The following is a 19,793-nucleotide window of genomic DNA, read 5'->3' as shown; positions in this document are numbered from 1 at the left end:
TGCGCGAGAGATTCGTGCGCCCACTGAAGAAGCAGGATTACGCAAAGAGTCCTCTCCAGACGCCGCGCCACGAAGGAACGCCCCTTCGCGTTCTGCGTTTCTGGAACGCCAGACAGACTTTGATTTTCTTTCGCGTGAAAGGTTTTTCTCGCTGACGAGTTGCGACAGAATCTTAGAGTGGGAGACAGCCAGCACCGCCGAGCGCGCTCTCCTCTCACTCGGCCCCCGACCGACACGCGGCCTTCGAAGCAGGAAGTCGATAGACGCGCGAGGCAAAAACAGAACCAGAAAAAACAAATCGAGAAAAGAAGACGTCACGCTACCCGCCGCAAGCCCACGCACCGCACCTGGACACGAGACCTCTGATGAAGGGACACGGTGAGAACGTGGCTAGAGCGAAAAGGCCAAAGGACACAACCCGGGGAACAACGCACATGGAGCGCAGCGACGCGCTCCATGTGAAGACGGAAGAGGAATGAAAACTCGTCTGGGCTCCTCAGTTGTATACCATGTACTTGGCCGTGGCACTGAACTTCTTGTAGCCCTTAATGACTCGGTTGATCGCGTCGATGAAGTTCTTCTCGCTGATGCTCTGGAGATCACGCACGAAGACAAAGAGAGAAACGTCAAGCTGCTTCGGCGTTTCGAAGAGAAGCGCTGAAAAAACGCTGCGCCAGCGGCAGCCCTGCGGACTGCGTAAGGCGTACGAGCGCCGCAAGCGAGGGGAGACCCCACTCTCGTGAGACAGATCCATCAAGGGAAAAAAAGACTAAAAAAAGACACCAAAGCGTCGCAAGGGAGTAGGCCACACGCTTGGAAGGTGGTGTCGTATGCAACGGAGAGAAACGACGACTAGACTGAAGCAGTTAAAAAACACGACTGGCGCACCCGACGGCAGAGCGCGCCTTTGTCCACAGGCGGAAAAGCAAGCTAGTCCCTGTCGGCTTTTTCCATGATTTTCTCACCTTCTTTCTCGCGCGAATGGCCAAGATTCCCGCCTCGGTGCAGACTGAGCGGATATCGGCGCCTGTGCTATTGGGGCAGAGGCGCGCAAGGAGCTCGTAGCGGATGTTGCGGTCGACGCTCAGCGTCTTCGCGTGGATCTTGAAGATGTGCGTCCTGCCCTGAAGAAGTTCGAGGCACCCGACAGACACCGAGGCGCGAGTGCAGAAATCGCCCCTTCGAAGAGGCGCCTCCAGCGGAAGCGCGCGCAAAAAAAAAAAGCCAAGCGGACGAGCTGCAGCGCCCGCGACGTGTCGCCGCGCCATATCATCGCGGCAGTCTCAGACACGCGACGTGCAGAAAAAACTTCTCTCTCTAAAAATATGCGGCATCCACCTCCCCTGGACGCACCTCCAGATCTGGGAGACCGAATTCGATTTTTCGGTCGAGGCGGCCCGGGCGCAGCAGCGCGGGATCGAGAGTGTCGGGTCGATTCGTCGCCATCAGCACCTTGATGTTGCCACGCGCTTCAAAGCCGTCCAGCTGGTTGACGATTTCTGAAGAGCCGCAGGCGAGAGAAGCCACGCGCCTCGATTTACAAAACAAATGTGCGACAAACGCTTGCGACTCCGCCCCAGAGAGGGGAGACCGCGGACGCAGGGGACTCCTGCAGACTCGCGCTGCGCTGCCTGTCTCTTCTGTGACCCTCCTCGAGTTGGCCGCGACTCGCGCGCGCCCTTAGAGACAAAAAAGAGAAAACGAGCCCCGACAACAGGCGCGACACCCGATCCGCCGCCCCAGAAACCCTCGCAAAAAAAAATATGGAGGCGCTTCTTACCGAGCATCGTTCGCTGCACTTCGTGATCCCCGTGCGCGTTCCCCTCGCCCTCCCCGCCTCGGCTGCCGCCGATCGCGTCGACTTCGTCGATAAACAAGATGCACGCGCGGCGACTCCGCGCCATCTGAAAGAGCTCGCGAACCATGCGGGCGCCTTCACCGACGTATCTGAAGAGAAAAACCGAGCCGCGCGCACCAACGCCGTTCCACGCATTCGCGCGACCCCCGTCTCTCTGCACATGCCGCACCACGTATCAACCCCTCAAAAATTGATGCTGCATGCAGGCGCCTCCTTCGGCGCACGCTCATGCTTGCATGCCGGGGGGGAGGGGGACGCAGAAGAGGCGAAGAGGCACCAGTGTTGAACCCGAAGACAGTGGAAAATTGAACTTTCATCACACACTTTTGACGCACTCCAGCGACCACGAAGCAAACCGCGCTCCTCCAAGAGGCAGTGAAGAAAGAAGCCAACCCAAGCACATACATATGCACACTTACATAAATATATGTATGTAGTGTATATGAATATATATATACATACATACTATATGTATATGAATCTTTACATATGTAAATGTATAGTTTAGCGTCTGGCGAAGCGAAGCCTCACTTCTGGACGAGTTCAGAGCCGATGACGCAGATGAAGCAGGCGTCTGTTCGATTGGCGACCGCGCGCGCCGTGAGAGTCTTTCCGGTGCCGGGCGGCCCGTAGAGGAGGACACCCTTCGGAGGGTCGATACCGAGGGCGAGGAAGCGCTCTGGGTGCAGCAATGGGAGCTCCAAGACTTCGCGGAGCTTCTCGAGCTGCTCCTTCGCACCGCCGACGTCATTGTAAGTCACGTCCGGTTTCTGCGCCACACGCGGAACAACAGCGAGAAGGAAACAGTCGCAGGTGTGGTGAAAAACGGGAAAAAAAAGAAACCAGCTCAGACAGACGGGCACAGACGGCCTTGCGCAGCGAGCCAACAAAAAATCCAACCCCGAGAAGCAGAAAGATGCTCGTTCTTTTCTTGTGGAGGTAGAAGGAGCAGAGGGACAGTCAGGCAAAACGAGGGGAGACACTGCTTTGAAAACAGACACTACCCCGGCACACAAAAGAAAAAAGAAAGTCGACTGAAACACGAGGCGGAGACATGACCAACAAAGAGAGAGAGTGATCGTGGGGAAGACGAGGCTCCCCCGCGACAGACGTGGAGAAAGATGAAGTGACAAAAGAGGAGATGAACCTCACCTCTTCGACTGTCATCATGGTGACGGTGGGGTCGATCTTTGGCGGCAACGGAATTTGAATCTTGTATTTGTTTCGGTCCACGCTGCAGAGATATCGAGAGAAGCGAAGAGAAACACGACTTGCTACGCATTCCTGCGCCAGCTCCATGCGAAGAAAGAGTGAACACAAAGAACTCTGTCCTTCAAAAGAGCGGCCTGCAGGCCAAACACCTATCTTCTTCTTTCCGCGTGTGTCTGGCAGCTCCCCTTTGACTCCTTGCCGCAGTCTCCATCTCGACCTCTCGCGGCCTCGACTCCCGCACTCTTCCCTCTCCCTCAGGCGCCTTCGCATCTCCCCTTCCGTCCGCCGTAGCATCCATCCAGATGGATCTCTTGCGTTTCCTGTTCTCCGAAACTTTCAGGTTCCTCGCTTCATTCGCAGGCGACCGATCGCGCCCACTATCGAGCCTCCTCTTCTCGTCTCTCCCTTCCCACGCTCTGTTCCCTCGTGCGCCTCCTCTCTCTTCTTGCCTGTCCTGAGGCCGCACTTCCCTCGCCTTCTTCCTCCTCCATTCTTCCTCACCCCCCGGCCCGCCCTCTCCCCAACCTCGTGGCGATTTGTGCTTCTCTCCCTCTCTCTCTGTTTGGATGCGTCTCGCAGACTCCACACTCTCTCCCTCAACCGTGCCCCCGCCTGCGGCGCTTACCCGACGCGCATGCCTTCCTCGATGTCCATCGCCGCAACCTTTTCGCCGAGTCCGACGACGAATTTCGCGATTTGCTTCACGTTAATGATGTATTTGGGTTCCTCATCTTCAGCGCCGCCGCCGGCCGCGAAGGGCACGGAGGCGCGGCTGTCGCTCGCGGCGTTGCCGCCGGCGGCCTCTTCGCCCTCCGCGCGCTCGCCCGTTGGCGGTGCCTGACCTCCAGGGTAGATGATTTTCGTGCAGCGCGCGACCTGCAGCGGCTGCTCCTGCATCAGCTGCTTGTCTGCCGCCAGGTCCCACTGCGAAGGCGGACAGAGGCCCGTGTCGCTCTCGCGCACTCCGCAGAGCTTCGTGATCTTCTCTGTGAGCGTCTTGATGTCTGAGTCTACGCGCTTAATCGCAAACGTGTACGGAGACAAACCCTGCGCAAACAGAGACACACAAACGAACGAAGAGCGTGAGAGAGAAGGAGGCAGACACACAGAAAAAAAGGGGGGGAGAGAAAGAAAAATAAAAACGGAGAAAGAGGACGACAGAGGAAGAGAGAGAAAGGGAAAACAAGAATGAACATGAGAGAGAGAGAGAGTGTGAGCAAGAAGGCGCCTTTGAAACGCGAAGGCGGAGGAATATGAATAAGAAATACTCGACACAGCGCACGGAGCCGAGGGAGCTACGAATGAGAGAGGAGAGAGAGAGAATCAGAGGCGCCGAAGAAAGTCCAGAGAGCGCCGAGTCGCCAGAGAGAGAGGACGGAAGAAGCACGAGACGCACCAGAGGGTAAAGAAGCGACACCAGGGACGCGTAGCATAACGGAGTCATGCATGATGCACAGAGGCTGGCGACAGCCATAGCGACTGGAAGAATGAAACGGTAAACAAAAGGCGGAAGAGGAAGGGCCAAATGAGGACGAAAAACAGAAAGAGGCGCGATGCAGGACTGAGCGGCAGAGTGCGACCGCCCAGAGGACCAAATACAGCGCAAAGAGGCTCCATTCCGTGGCTTCGGAAGGCGTAAGACACCCAGTTCGCACTCCTCCCCCCTTCTGCTTCCCTTAAATGCTCGCTACTTTGCCCGCGCCTCTAAGGCTTCTGATAACCCCGAGCATCAACGAGTTTCGCGCACAGCTGTACATACACCTCTCCTCTCTCCTGAGTGCTTGCCAACGAAGCGCTCCCGCTTCTCCGCTTGCTCTGTGTCTTACGTAGGACTTAAGGATGTTGATGTCTGCGTCATCGAGAGGAATCGTCTTCTTCGGTTCCTCATCGTCCATGGAGTTCCGCCGCTTGTCGTCCTTCTTCTTGTCGCCCTTAGGCGCCTCAGTGGCTTCCGCCGCTGCAGGCTGCCCGGCCTCAGCCTCGTTTTTCTTCTCGTTGGACATGGTGACAGACAAAAGGACAGGAGGAGAGACCTGAGCGCGCGAAGAGGAAGAAGTCTAGCCTGCAGGTGAAACACGAAGGAGGCGGCGCGAGAAACGGGGAAAGTCGAAGGGCAGACTCCCCCGCCTTTTTTAAACCGTTGAAACGAGAAGGAGGAATGAGAAAACGCGCGGAATTGAAGAAAAGCGAGAGTAATTGGCGGCGACAAGAAGGCACAGAAACGATTGCCGGAGGTGGCGGTTCGACGGCGGGAAGACAGACGCTGGCTTGTCTGGCGGCTCCCGCTAAGAAGCATGCCACAAAGTGGGTAAGAAACCGAGCACAAATGTAGAAAGGAAGCAGAGAAAGATAGGAGAATGGACGAAGGGTATACGGACGACGAAGAGCGCTCAGCTCGAGGTGAAAAATCGGGAACGGACCAGACGTCACTACGCCGGCAAAAAGTGCCGAGGGGAGAAAGACCCGCAGAGCCCTTTTTGACTGGTTCTGGTGTCCTCCCTTCTCTTCACAAGAGGGAGAAAGAAAATCGCGAGCGAAGAAATGAGGTGTACATACGCCGCGCTCTCCGGTGAGAAAAGCGTCTGTCTGTGTCGGCCGCTTCGCGTCAAGACAGTGGCGCGAGGGACGCTGAAGCTTCTTTTTCTTCGTGGACGACTTCCGCAAAACAGGAAAAGAAAACCGAGATGAGCAGGGCAAGCGACGAAGAGCGCGGGACGGAGACCTTTCTCGCTTTCTTCGTCTTTCTTGTTCGTTGCCTTCTCATGCGCTGAGATGGTGATGTGCTTTCGACCGACAACCCCCTGCCTGCGAGTGAAAACCTGAACAGCGCTGGCTCTCTTGCCGCCTGAGTTGTCTCTTTCGAAAAGACTGCGTGCACGGGTAGAGAGGCGGAAAGGCACACCTGTCCGCTTTATTCCCGTTCCGCTTCCCAGAGTTCAGCCCCCTCTCAACTCCAAAAACTCACGAATCCGGACTAACGCAAGTTGTCAGACACATTCGTCACAATGGCACGCTACTGCCGGGAGTCGCTGAAAAGGTTGACGCAGTCTTCGTTGATAAGGCGACCAGGCGCGCCTCAGTGGAGCCAGGCGAGCGGCGACCCGAGGCGACTCCGTGTTGCTCTAGATGCTGACTCAGACGGCTTCCGCCCGTTCGCTGCTTAAGTTGATAACTTCGTGCGCACTACAGTGTGTGTATGTGTGCAAAGCTTTGCACACGGATACGCTGTCACTTCGAGAAGCAGCGCCGGCGCCGGCGCCAGCGCCCGCGTCGCCTCGATGGCTCCCTACCGACCCCTAGCGGCTCTTTGAGGATTGAGCGTTGTTCATACACCTGACTCACACATCGACTCGAAACAATGAGGAAACAGCGCTTCCCGATGCCCGGCTTCATCCGCGTCCTTCGTGGGGCAGACGGGCAACCGGCCCTCCTCGCACAGGCTGCCACACAGGGAAGCCGGAGCGCATAGGTCGCAAGTATTCACATATCTGCGTTCCGGTGTGCGACGGCTTGCCGAGCCTTGCGTACACCGCTTGCACCGCCAGAGAAGCTGACGCAGATGGAAGTGCACGGCTCGCTCCCGGCACGCTGGGTGCTGCGTGGCATGAGTGTGCACGCAGGAAAAGTGACTTCCAAGGCTAATGGCGTACGAATGCCTGAGTGTATGAGACCGGAGAGCAGACAGGGAGTCTATTACGCGGCACGGCTGTCGCACAACCGCCAGTAGCCTGCTCCGGAGGGAGGGCGGCGCCGCGAGGCCCTGCGGCGAGGCAAGAAACGCGAGCGGTACGGTATGCAGAAAAGGCGGATCTTGCCGCCGCGCTACCTCAGACGAGCAGAAGCTCCTGGTGCACAACAGACGCCATCGCAGCAGTCTGTACGCTGAACGTCCCGGATCGAGCGACCAGCTCGACGGGGGCCGGCAGTCAGATGCTTTGAGCGAGTTCGTTTATCTGTAGGACTGGAGACAGGGGCGCGGAGCCAGGAAGCAACTCAGTGCGTTAGCTCTTGTTCCCGTCGCGTCTAAGAGGAAGCATCTGCGCCTGCACTTCAATTGGCGTTCGCAACGAAGAAGCAATCATCGCGGAAAACCTGCACATGTACCCGTGGTACACCGACTTCGCCTCCAGTTCTCACGCGCGCTCCCGTGTAGCGCAGGCGTCGCTGCGGCTGGCTCCAGTCGGCGTGCACTGGATGCACAAACCGCTCGCGAATTAGGTAAGCCCGTGTAGGGTACCATCTAAAAGCCGTATTGTCTCTTTCTTTGAAGCCTCAAACAGCAGAAGGCTCTTTGCCAGCAAAGAAAGATAGAGTTTTATCGCGGTGCGACGTGCTGTCGAGTCGCTCTGCTTCGCCGTATGGGCTAGCGCAGTTGCAACCTCTTTCTTCTCCCCTTGTGTTTGCCACACAGGAACGGTGAAATAGTCGAGAACTCTTTCGTTGAATTTTATCACGTGGTTTCCTCGCGTTGTCGAGCAAAGCGCGAAAACGAGAATCGTATCCTTCGCTTTCCAGGGCGCATGCGCTCGCAGGCGGATCGCATATCTCCCGGCCCCCAATACTGCGTGTTTGAATCTTTTCTTCCACTGGGACAACGAAAATCCTCGAACTTGGGAGGAGAATTACTGAAAAGGAGACTCCGATTTGCTTTCCCAGCCTTCTCGTCAGCTAACAGCTTCCATGCCGGTCTCACCGTCTCATTTGGACGCCCGAGGAGACGCTGCTGTCGCTGGCTCGGCTGTGTGCTCCTAACGGTAGTCTAAAACTCGGGGATCAACGGAAAGAGTCAACTCTGATTCCATTTTCGAGTGTGCATCGGGGCGAAGGGGAGTCGAAACCCTTTGCGTTTCGTCCAATACTGGGGTGTATGTACACCTGAGAGAAGAGACGGCGGCCGGCTGTCGCGCCGGCTCGGGTGTATTTACACAGCAGGGAAGACAATCACAGCTTCGTTCGGTGCTGTGTGTGCGTCTCCGCCTGCTGTCGTCAAGCCCTGCTAGTTCACTTCAATCTCCTGTCGGCGTACGCTCGCCGGGAGAGCGGGGTGCGCGGTGGGCTCTCTTCGAGGTATGTGTTCACGTCGTTTCTTGCCCTTTCTCAGTATCCGCCCCGCGCTTGCCTCGTACAGAAAATCTGCATCCGCGTACATTTTCCGTTTGTAAGTCTTGACTTTTTCTCTTAATCTGCCCGTAACTCGGTAGCCGTTTCTTCCCGCATCTCCAGTTTCCTTCTTCGGGAACATTGTCTCTTCTTCTCTGCGTCACGCCAGCTTCCTTCTTTCGCGCCTGCCTCTCTAATCTCTCTTTCCTGCCACACCAGCACCTCGCTTGCCCGTTTCGTAGTCGACCCATTTCTGCTGTACTTTCTTTCCGCTTTTTTTTCGCCTCTTCTACCTTGCCTTCTCCCTGCGGTCTGTGGCTCTTCGTCCTCCGCCCCTCCCAGCCCGCCGCTGCCTGTTTTTCCTTTTCGCCGTCTTTTCCTCCGTTTCCACCTAACCTTCCTCATGTCGGCTGCAGAGGATCTCGGTGCGGCGGCCCCGGCCGTCGCGGGCGATGATGCCACGGTGCTGCAAGACCAACAGCGAGAGCTGCTTCGGCAGAGGCTCGCGGATCGCCAGCGAGAACTGGAGGCGAAAAGACAGAAACTCCTTCTCCTCCAGCAGGAACAAAATGCCGCGAGCGGCCTGGCTGGTGACTTCATGGGCTCGAGCGAGGTTGGCAAGGTACACCACACGCAGTCCCCTACTCGTATATACGTATATATATATATATATATATATATATATATATATGCTAGCCTTTATATACATGCCTTCATGCACGAGTTGGACTAATGGTTTAGATCTTGAAGGTCCTTGTTTACCGGATAACTTCTCTTGTGCTTTTCAATGACCATCTTTGGTATTTCTGGTTCGTGGCAGCCACTTTGTGAGGTCCACGACATGTTAAGACGGATATGCGTGCTCTTGCCTTCCGGCGCGGTTCATCAATCTTTATTCATGTATATCTGATGTACGTCTGCGTCTTCAATCACACGGGTCTCTCCACTTTCTTCGCCTTGCCATCGGTGTACGCTGAAGCCATGTATCTGCTGTGGCGGCCTCTTTATCCCACATATTCGTCTGTATGTATTGAATATATACATGTATATTCATAGGACGAATATACCTATCCACTGGACTTTCGTACACCGTAGAGTCCTCGTGCCAGTGAAAGCAACTCTGAATTGTCCCACTCTCACAGGCGCGTTGAGCCGTTCTCTGTGCATGGACATGATGACGAAGAAAATTAGCGCGGATTTTTCGGTGTTTTCTTTTCTCTCTCACTGTTGCTTCCTCCATTCTCGTGCTTGATTATCGTTTGTTTTTTGCCGTTGCCTCGCCTTTATTGAGCGCTGCCCCTATGCCTTCTCCGTTTCTCGTGGAGGCAATCGTGCCTCAGCCTACGCTTTTCTCGTCGATTCGTCCTCTCGCCTTTTCATTGTCTCGTGGACTCCCTTTCATGTTCGCCCCTTCCTTTTCCAGTTGTTTCGTGTCTTTTTTACTCTGCCTCCTTCACGGCATTTGTGGCTTGTTTTTCCCAGAACGTAGCGTCGCTGATGGGCGAAGTGATGAGCAGCTTGCAAAACCTGCCTAAGCCCGCAGCGACAGCCGCCTCTGCGACCGCGGTCGGAGGTGATAAAGCCGGGGCGCCAGGGACAAAGACTGCTGCGGGAGGGCGAGCCGCCGCGCTGGTGGCGAAGAAGCACCGGCCGGCTGTCGGCGCGCGCGGCGAGCGAGAAGGGTAAGTCAGTTGCCTACCGAGGAACTCTTCTGTTGGACAAAAAAATCACGTTTCTTTGTTGAGCTTGTCACGCGGGAACGCACTGCGGAGCTCTGCACTCTCTCCGCGAAGAATACGTACAGCTGCCGGCGTCGGCTCTCACTGGCGGCCGCATCCGTGGACTTCCTTCTTCCTCTCCATATGATGAAAAATGCGCTCGTTTACAAAGTGTTTTGCCTCTGCGCACGTATCGCGGTAACATTTGGTGAGTCGCCTCTACTCGACGACAGCATAAGTGCGTGTGTCGAAGGCGCGATGAACCGTTCCATACTCTTTCCAAGAGTTTCTTTGTATATTTCTGCTTGGAAGGTGTGTTTGCTAGTATTTGAGTGATTTTAAGGCCTCGCGTGTGTGCTGTGCGCTTCTGCAGGACGAGCGTCGCCTTCAAAGTTCAGCGCGCACAGAACGTCGAGACGACGATAAAGGCGAAGGTACGTGGCGGAAAGACGCTCAGAGTCTCCACTGCCGCCGGCAAAGAATCGGCACAGGCGCCTCGTTTGCTTCATGCAGAGGCACAAGACACGCGGAGGCGGGGGCGGTCGCATCTGGCGCAGACTGTCTCCCTGTCTCTCTTGTCGCCCCCGTCACATCCTTCTCAAGGGTCCCTGTAAGTGGCTGTCGTGGTGATTTCTCCTATCGTGTTGTGGTCGCATTTCCTCGTCTGCTTCCTGCTTTTTTAGCGGCTGCATCATGCTTTCCAGGTTTAGCCTTCGCCGTCGCGAGCGTGTTCGCTGTTTTTTGGTTTTTTATTTTTTTCAGACCGTGGAGACATTTGAGAAGTCCGTGCAAGCGGAGATTGTGATTGAGGACGACAAGGAGCAACCAACAGCAGAAGGGAAAGAGGTACGTAGAAAATGAAATCCAAGCTCGAAATTTTACAAAACTTCTTCATGGGTTCACAAATAAACGCTCACAGTATCACAGAATACCTGATAGCGTCACAACTAGAAGCCTCACGACTTCAGAAAAGCGTGGGCTTTCATCTTTCGCGTTCCGTTTCACTGCCGTAGAGGAGTGGCAGCAGGCCTCGAACCCGGGTCCGCTTCTCGGGCATGCCACTGGATTACGCTCAAGTGCTCCGCTCGACTCCACATATGTCGCATATACATTATATATTTATATCACTTTTGCATAGATATGTGTTCGCACGTATGTTCACCATATATATATATATATATATATATGTATATGTATGGGTTGTGCCTTCCAGGCTTCGTTGGAGAGCCTGGATGCGGACGTAAAAAAAATTTGCGTTTCTCGCTGTGTAGCTAGCTATACGTGAGAACGACACATGCCAGCAATCTGGTGTCAACGAGAGCGCGGAACACTTGCCGTCGTCGTGTGAGGCTCAGCCGCGGCAGGGAGCCTGAAGGTATTCGTGCGCGGGTGTGTCTCGCATGCGGCGCATTTTTCTGTTTTTTCTCGATCTTTTTCGCAGGCAGATGAAGTTGCACATGACGCAGGGATGCAGGCCACCAAGGAACCAGAAACCGCCGCTGCGAAGGAGAAAGAGAAGAAGGAGGAAGAGTCTCCTGCCGTCGTCGCGAGTGAGGATAACTGCAGCGGTCTAACTCTTAAAGCCTCTCTGCGCGTTGTTGGCCTATTTTCCTCTGTGCACATACGCGCTCATCCATATCTATATTTGCATCCATTTATATATATCTGTCTATGTATCTATCTATATCTATATATCTATATCTATATATCTATATCTATATATCTATATCTATATCTATCTATCTATATCTATCTATCTATCTCTATCTATCTATGTGTCAATCTGTTTATCATCTGTTTCGCGATCGTGTTTACTGCCATATATATATATATATATATATATATATATATATCACCTACATGTATTGGCAACACTGGGCATATTTTTATAGACACGAGTTAGCAATATACCCGTACGCATATGTATGCGTACGGGTATATTGCTAACTCGTGTCTGTATTGTGTCTTTTTCCGTCTCGTGGGTCGGTGCAGGTTTCCATGCCTCCGTGCGTCGACGGCTGTCAACGGCGATATGTATAGGGTCGTGCTTTGACACACTGTCTGCTCTTTCGCTGCGCATTTCTACTTGTGAGGTAGAGGGCGCCTCTGCCCTCGGGTTCTCCTGATTCAGACGTGCACCCTGTAGAGCGGGTAGTTCTGCTGTTTATGCTGCAGAGACGGTTTCTGAGGAGGAGAAGAAGAGAATTCTGCAGAGTCCGGAGTTTGAAAAGTTCTTTGAGCGGACGACGAAAGTGGTCAGCGGACAGGGGAGGGAGCTAAAACGCGTGTTTTTGCTCGCTTTCGTCTCGTTCCACTTCGCTCTGTTGGCGTCGATTTTTGCTCCTCTGTCCTTTCCCTTTGCCCCCATCCGCCTCTTGACACCTTGCGCATTTCGTCTCATGCTTGTCTCTGTGTGCTTGTGTGGTATTTTCTTCCGCCTCGTCGTATTTTTCTGTTTCTTGGTGAGCAGAGGCCTTGCGTCGCTCGGTGGCGCCCTCTGTGGCGTCAACGAGAGACTCAGTGGCAGCGAGATAGCGTTCGGTCTCCTCGTCTAAGCGTCGGGACAGCTGCGGGCCTCGCTGGCGTCTCGTAAGCGATACGGATGTCGATCGACTTCTGTAAAACGCGTTTGTTTCTCATTTTCTCCTGCCAGGTCGAGAGACTGCTAGGCCAGGAAGAACTTTCTGGCGACCCCTTCGTGGATTATTCCGGCGTGCAGAGAACGAGCGACGCGTAGGTCGTGTTTCATGGAAAACTCGGAATTCGCACGCCTGCTTGATGTTCAACCGCTACTACACAGTCGTCTAAGATATCTTTATGTATCGCAGGCCTCTCTCTGCTGTCTCCTCATGCGTTGAAGGCGCGCTCCAGCTCTTCCTGCGCTGGTGTCTGCCGCGTTTCGAACTGCTTCTTTCGGTCGGTGCCTTCTCTCCCTCTGCTTTGTTGGCCCTTCTGCATGCTGCCTCCATTCCTGCGCCTCAGGATCGGTCGCTTCTCACCTGTCTAGTCTAGTTTAGCTCTCCATTTTTTGAGGATGCCTTTCTCTGCATCACCTAAATCCTCCTTCCGTCTTCCTGGGTCACCCGCCAGCCTGAAGTGTGCACATCGTCGCGAGGGCGACGGAGAGGCAGGCGAGCGAGTCGGCAGAGGGGAAAGCTCCGAGAGCGTGACTCCTCTTCCCCCTTCCATGCGCGTTTTTCTCCAGCTCTGACGAGAAGATTCAGCGCGTGGCGGCGTACAGCGTGCCGAATCTGACCCCGGAGCGCCCAGTGTTGGATTTGCGGGCCTCGCCGCACTTTGCCGAGGTCTTCCTCGCGTCCTACGGCGCGCCAGAGTTCGGCGGCGACGACGCGGGCGGCTGCGTGCTGCTGTGGAGTTTGAACATGAACCAGAGGCCGGAATACACCTTCACCTGCCAGGTAACGCCGCAAGTTCAAATCCCGTGACGCTGTGAGAAAACAAAGGTTTCTTGCCCCTGAGTGGGCGCCGACGCGCTGTATCTGTCGAGGGACAAGCCGCACGCGGGAGGCTGTAGAGACTCATATAAAAATTCACGTTGTTTGCACATCTATATACATACACATATGCTTGTATGTATGCACATATGTACGCATGTATCTAACTATCTATATCTATCTATCTATATCTATATCTATCTATCTATCTATATCTATCTATCTATATCTATCTATCTATTTATATCTATCTATCTATAGATGCGTGCATAGCTACAAATAGGTGGAGAGAGCTTGTTGCAAGTCTTCACTTCCTCGAGTGTAGGGATCCCGCCTGCTGCGCGTGGATGTTCACGTCGCACGGGTTGTGAAGTGCGCGCATGCGCCGATCGTGTAGAGCTGGAGAGGAGCAGCCGAGAAGGACGACAGACGCGAGCCGCTGCTTCGCGGTCGCGTGATTCTGCTGCGACGTCAGCGTTGTTTCGCGGCGCTCACGCGGTTTTCCTTTTTCTCGCATGCGCGACTGCTGCGTTATGTGCTTCAGTCGCAAGCGTGCACGGCAATTTTCAATCGCTTCCAGCCGTCGGTCATACTCGGGGGAACGTACTCCGGCAGCATCATCGTCTGGGACACGCGCGCGCAAGTGAGGACGAAGCCGGCACGGCGGGAGAGAAAGAGGAGGAGGCGCTGAGGTCTCGGGGTTTCGATTATTTCTCTCGGGGGGCGCGCTCAATCCTAGGCGTTTGCGCATTTATTCGTAAACAGTCTTATTTTGGCCGTATAGATCTATATGCATGCCCGGTGGGGAGTTGCGTAGTCGCGTGGCTTGAGCCAGCTGAGAAGTTCAGCGGATTTCCAGTTTTTGACGCTCGCTCGGCATGTGCGTAGACCTGTCTGAGCGCTTAAAGCTGCGCACGCGCCGCGCCTCTTCCCCCGTTGGTGTCTGTCTTCAAGTAGATATCTACCTATGTATCTAAATGTATCTTCGTGTGTGTCTGCGAGTTAAACACTCTCTCGATTATCTACGCACATATTTTTACATCTATATTTATATGTATGCATATCTATTTATATGTATATATATATATATATATATATATATATATATATAGGACGAAAGGAAGTGACTGGCGTGAATGCTTAGGTTGACCCGAAGGGACCGTGTTCTGTTGGGGTTTGGGGTTTAGTTAATTCTTCCGTGGCGCGTTCCTTGCGGAGTCAGAACACGCATTTGACCCGCGATTTGTCTTCTTGTCTCGCAGTCAAAGCCCGTCCAGCGGACGCCACTGAGCAATCAGGGCCACGCGCATCCGGTGAGTACGAGAGTGTGTCATATCTGCAACAGGTTGGATGTGAACGTGATATCAGCTTTTTTAAACATTTTTCTTCAGTAACTATTTTTCAGCGGCACCTCTCTCGCGTCTGAAAGTGCGCCGTCGAAGTGTTTTTTACGCTCTGCGACTCTCGCTTTCTTTCATTTGAAACCTCCATTCTGTATAAGCGGCCCGAGGCCTCAAGGGGCCTCTCTGTCCATCTGGCGGCTGCGTGGTTTTGTGACGCCTTCGGGATTTCTCAGGTCTATTCGATGGAGCTCGTTGGAACGCAGAACGCCCACAACCTGATTTCCGTGGATACTGATGGCCGCCTCTGCCTCTGGTCGCTGCAGATGCTGGGCGCGCCTACGGTGAGAGCTGAAAAGCAAAAAGGCGAGAATGCCTTAATCACCCTCGAGTCAGAAAGGCGAAGCGGCCGTCGACGCCAGCCCGAGCCTCGAGTCCGCGCAAGCGTAGAAGTGTTGCGTCGCCTCGCACCTGTCTGCGGCTCGGCGGCGCCGCGGCAAATCGCGGAGAGCACAGGGAGAATGCGACGGCGGCTGCGCGTGTAGACGCAGAAAGCCAGTTTTCTCTGCTGCAGACGAGGCGTGTTTTAAAGCTTGTCTCGGCTCGCATAAGCCTGCTTAAACACTCCTGCCGTGCGTGGGTGCTTCAGGAGACTCTGGATTTGAAACGCGGCAACAAGGAGGTCTGCATCGAGTGCCTCGCCTTCCCAGATAACGAAGTGAACTCGCTGGTGCTCGGGTCCGAAGACGGATGCATTCTGCAAGCAAACATCCACGGAAAGTAAGTCCGCTTTCGCTTGACGCGAGTGGAATGCCTCCTGAACAGGCGCCTCGCAGGCAGCAAAACGCGCCTCTCTATCCGCGGCTCACTGCATCTTCATCCCGAAAGTGCGCCTGTATCTCTCTATTTATATATATATATATATATCCATAAAAACATACGTGCATGCGGACACACACGTGTGATTGCTTCTTCGCGTTTTGTTTATCAGCAGACTGCGTTTTGTTTCGATGTCCCTCTATTGTTCCTACTTCCGGGACTGAGGCTGTCTCGCGCTCACGTGTCTGCAGCAAACCGGGAGTGTCTGAAGCCTACGAAAGCCACGCCGGCGCCGTCACTTCCCTCAAATTCCATCCCGCAGCTGCGGAGGCGGGGCAACGTCACTACACAGGTTAAGATAGACATGGAAGGGAGAAATGCAACATACTTTTGCAGTTTTTCCGTCCTCTCGCTTTCCTGTCCTTACCTATGTCTATGTACAAATATGTACGTATATATATGTATATATGTATGTATGCATGTATGTGTGTATGCTTTTTGCCTCGTTTTTTGCCGCTACGGTGATCCAACTGAATTCATGGAATCCGGTTTTCGAGCAGAAGAGGATCTTTCTATATATCATCGCTGTAGTTCAGTTGCATCCTCTGTCTACCTGTGTATGAGAGTATCTTTTTCACGCATATGTGTGTATTCGACCGACGCCACTGAGACGGCGGGCTTCTCTGTGGAGAGTAGCTTGCGCTGCATGGCGTAATTTTGTGCGTTCCGCGAAGCAGAGCCATCTTAATATGAGAGTGATATGATTGTATCGTTTCGAGTTTTCGTCTTCGTTCGTGTGGCGGCCGGTGTCGCGCAGATCTGCTCCTCTCCACCTCCGTCGACTGGACTGTCAAGCTCTGGAGCTCGAAGGTAAGCCCCTGGATGTGCGCTGAATTTTGCTTTTTTACAGCTTTTCCGGTCGCCCTCGAGTTGTGTCTCATCCGTGCGGTGTCTGCCTTCCTGTAGGCATCGTTCGGCTTACCGCTGTGCTTGGAAATGCTTTGATCTCTCCGTTGCTGTACTTGTGCATCTACCTCATCCGTAGAATTTCGCGTCAACCACAAAGTGCCGCAGCTGCCGGTCACCTTTACCTAATCAACGATACGTCGCTCAATTCATCATCATATATATGTTCGTATATTTCTACATATATATATTCATATAGATCGATTGATGTAGACGCGAGCGCACGGGGCTGTGTCGGGTCTGTCTACGCACCTGAATCCTCGCGCGCGTTACTGTCAGTCGGTTTCTCAAGCTGTGTGACTTTTTCTTTCGTGCGCAGCAGACGTTCGCGAAACCGCTTCACACATTCGACGACTACGAGGTCTACGTCTACGACACAGCCTGGTGCGTCGCCGAGTTGGATGCTGATGTCCTCCTCCATGAAAAGGATTTCTCATCGGCCGTGTCCTAGGAGTTATATATTGATCCCTCTTCTCTCCTCAACAGCGAGAAAACGCCATCTTCAGATGCGCGGGTCGCTCTCCCCTTGTCCTGCGCGACTGTACAGGCCGCAGCCGTTCGCTTCTGTGGGACTTAACAACGCTCTGCTGCGCTTCCAAGGGATAGGTAGCGGAGGGAGCGGGGGCAGTAGAAAGATTCTCATTATTCCGAAACGTTCGAGACTGGAACTGAAGAAAATCGAGTCGGTTCGTGGCTTGGCGTTTGCGTCCGCAGGCACCCGACAAATCCCTCCGTCTTTTCTTGCGTCGACGGCGAAGGCCACCTGGATCTGTGGAATCTTGCGAACGACTGGGAGGTGCGTCCGCATTTTGGCCTTTCTTTCTGTTGACACGTAGAGCACCAGCACTGGAGAAAGAGGATTCCTTTTTGCTTTCTTGTCCACTGCAACCGTGGCTCCTGGGGAGGGCGTCGTGCGCCGGAGGGGAGAAGAGGTTGTTATGCATGCGAGATTGTATAAAGACGACGGCGTGTTGGTTCTTCGTTGTCTCGGCTAGACACCCTTGCTTTTTCTCCCGAAGACTGCTTCCCCGCCTCCTCGTGTTGGGTCCAAGCTGCTGGCACAGACCTCTAAACTCACGTGGGCTGTTGGTTGCCGCGCGGTTCAGTCATCCTGTCTCTGTGAGCAGTTTCGCTGTCATCTACTAGTTCTTCCAAACGTTTATATTTTCAGACGCCGGCCTACCGTGTCTGTAAGGCGGAGAGTCGCCCACCCGTGGCGAAGAACAAGGTCGTCTGGAGCGGCGACGGCAGGCGCATGATGACGGGCGATGCCAAGGGCAACGTGGAGGTCTGGTCCGTCGCGAGTGAAGTGAGTTTTCTTCTTCATGTTTGAGCGTCGGCGTGTCTAATCTCCCGCATTGTGGAGGGTCGTTCTGTTTTTTCCGATTTTTCATTGTTTTCCGAGCCCTCGCATGTGGCTCAGCCGTGATTTCCCGTGAGTGCAAGTGGGTCTCAGCTCGCCGTGCGCAACGCCGGTTTGCCTTGACAGCTAAAGCCCTTTTCTAGCGGGCTTGCCGGGGGCGGTTTCCCTCTCCTCGACTGGCGTTCCCTGTTTGTTTCGCTCTTTCTCCTTGGTTGTCCCTCTCCTCGACTGGCGTTCCCTGTTTGTTTCGCTCTTTCTCCTTGGTTTTCGTCTCGCTGCCGCCGCGCGGAGGCCCCACCGCATGTCGCGTGTCTCTGCTTGCTCGTCTGTTGCTTCGCGCCTACCGCGTTCGCGTGGTTTCCCCTTGTCTCTTGGCTTTGTGAATCCACCTTTCGGCTTTCTTCCGCTTTCCTGCGCAGTTCCTTCAGCCGCGCGGCGATGAATTGGCTCAGTTCGACCGACGCATCGAGGAGGCGAAACCGTAAGAATTTCTTTTCCTCTCCTGTCTTCATTCTGTAATCCCATCCTCCTCTTCAGTCTTCCGCTTGCCGTTCTCCCTCGCTCTTGATCCCTCCGCCGCGGCGGGCGTTTGGCCTGCTTTTCTGCGTCAGTTGTCGCACTCCTGCCTCAGTCTGTGGTTTCCTCCGCTGTCCTGCGCCTTGTCTTCGGCCGCTGTCTTCCGCTGGGACACTCTGCGTGTTTTCTGTGTGACGTCGGTTCAGCGGTTTCTTTCTCTTGTGCGCGTTCGTTTCAGAGACAATGTTCCTTTGAACTCCGAAGTCGCCAACGACATTGCAATGGAGTTCAACGAGTAACTGCATTCCATTTCGGGTTTCCTTTTTCCTGTTCATGGACACTGGACTCCGCCGCGTCGCCGTCGCCCGGTTTCTTCTCCTCTTCCGGCGATTTTTTTCTCCCCTCCTGGTTTGGCGCTCGCCTTCTCTTCCGTCCGCCTGTCCGCGTGCTCGTTGGCTTGGCGCCGTCGGCCGCATTACTTTCTTTCTTGAGACATCTGCACAAAGCCTCTCTCTCTCCACAAGAGGTTCACAATGTTCAGAGTGCAGGACCAGGGCAGCGTTCATCCACTGGACTTGGGAGAGCCTGGAGGCCGAGGATGACCGGGAGGAAAAAAGCGATCGGAGTGCCTTCTGAAGAAGAGAAGCAAGCGATCCGCGCACAACTGCGGCGAAAGGAAAGGAAAACAATCGTATGCATGCATACCGTGTGTGGAAGGCCGTGTGGTAACCGTGAGTTTGCGACAGCACTCGCCCCCCTCGCAATTGTGACAGGCACCAACGGCGCTTTCCTCTGTTTCGAAGGCGACTCGTTTCTTGCCTCTGGTTTTTCAGTCGCGTCCCGTGCCGTCCTTTCTTGTGACCACGGGCCCCGAACGCTTCCGCCGAGTCGTGCGCTTCGCTTAAACGTTCCTTTTGGCTACGCTGGCTGTCGTTGCGGATTTCTGTTTTCGTTTTCTGTGTGCGATTTTCCGTCTGTGTGCGTTCGCGCCTCCGCCCCCTGTGGATTCACTGAGAGGACGCAGCGCAGGGGGGGAGGGGGGGGAGCCAAGCGCGAGCCTGTTTCCTCTGTTTCTGCGGCGAGAGGCTTTGCATGTCGCAGAGAATGACGAGGCGGCGTCAGGGCTAGCGACAACACGTGTGCGCGGGCGTCAGCGACGATCTGTTTTTCATGCGACGCAGACGTGCGGTCGCTGCAAACGCCGGCTTTTTCACCAAGAGCAGAGATGCGCCAAATGCATGGCATACTGTATGCTTGCGCATACACATCTGGTGGCCGTGGGCAGGTAATCATCGAACTGTTCTTTCCGTTCTACGTAGTATCTCCCTCAGATACATACACACACAAAGGCTAAGGAATGCATGCGAGGGCAGGTTTTCCGGCTTTTCTGATGCGTGGCGCGGCCGGCGTCTCCGGCGGTGCGTCGGGGCTGCAGGCCAGCCTCTG

The 19,793-nt window shown here is 54.5% G+C and overlaps 2 protein-coding genes across 2 annotated transcripts; one reads left to right on the top strand and one right to left on the bottom strand.

Annotated features, from left to right (window-relative positions):
- Positions 1–496: 496 nt before the first annotated feature.
- Positions 497–5,073, bottom strand: BESB_028390 (putative 26S proteasome regulatory subunit 7; the record flags this gene model as incomplete). The annotated part of the gene is made up of 9 exons (XM_029361513.1): positions 497–592; positions 966–1,124; positions 1,354–1,499; positions 1,781–1,947; positions 2,390–2,628; positions 3,011–3,092; positions 3,696–3,801; positions 3,913–4,117; positions 4,897–5,073. 9 exons carry the CDS (start codon positions 5,071–5,073, stop codon positions 497–499), a joined length of 1,377 nt encoding a protein of 458 aa, XP_029215413.1.
- Positions 5,074–8,573: 3,500 nt separating this feature from the next.
- Positions 8,574–18,646, top strand: BESB_028380 (cytoplasmic dynein intermediate chain; the record flags this gene model as incomplete). Its single annotated transcript, XM_029361512.1, has 19 exons — positions 8,574–8,792; positions 9,653–9,852; positions 10,262–10,322; positions 10,651–10,738; positions 11,334–11,438; positions 12,064–12,143; positions 12,542–12,621; positions 13,094–13,307; positions 13,888–13,986; positions 14,606–14,656; positions 14,920–15,027; positions 15,333–15,463; positions 15,754–15,854; positions 16,320–16,372; positions 16,788–16,852; positions 17,183–17,264; positions 17,640–17,777; positions 18,251–18,312; positions 18,586–18,646. The coding sequence occupies 19 exons, from the start codon at positions 8,574–8,576 to the stop codon at positions 18,644–18,646; spliced, it is 1,998 nt and encodes a 665-aa protein (XP_029215412.1).
- Between the last annotated feature and the right edge of the window lie 1,147 nt (positions 18,647–19,793).

This window comes from Besnoitia besnoiti, assembly GCF_002563875.1.
Source record: "Besnoitia besnoiti strain Bb-Ger1 chromosome Unknown contig00015, whole genome shotgun sequence".
NCBI lineage: Eukaryota > Apicomplexa > Conoidasida > Eucoccidiorida > Sarcocystidae > Besnoitia > Besnoitia besnoiti.
This window is presented reverse-complemented; position numbering and strand designations above follow the sequence as displayed.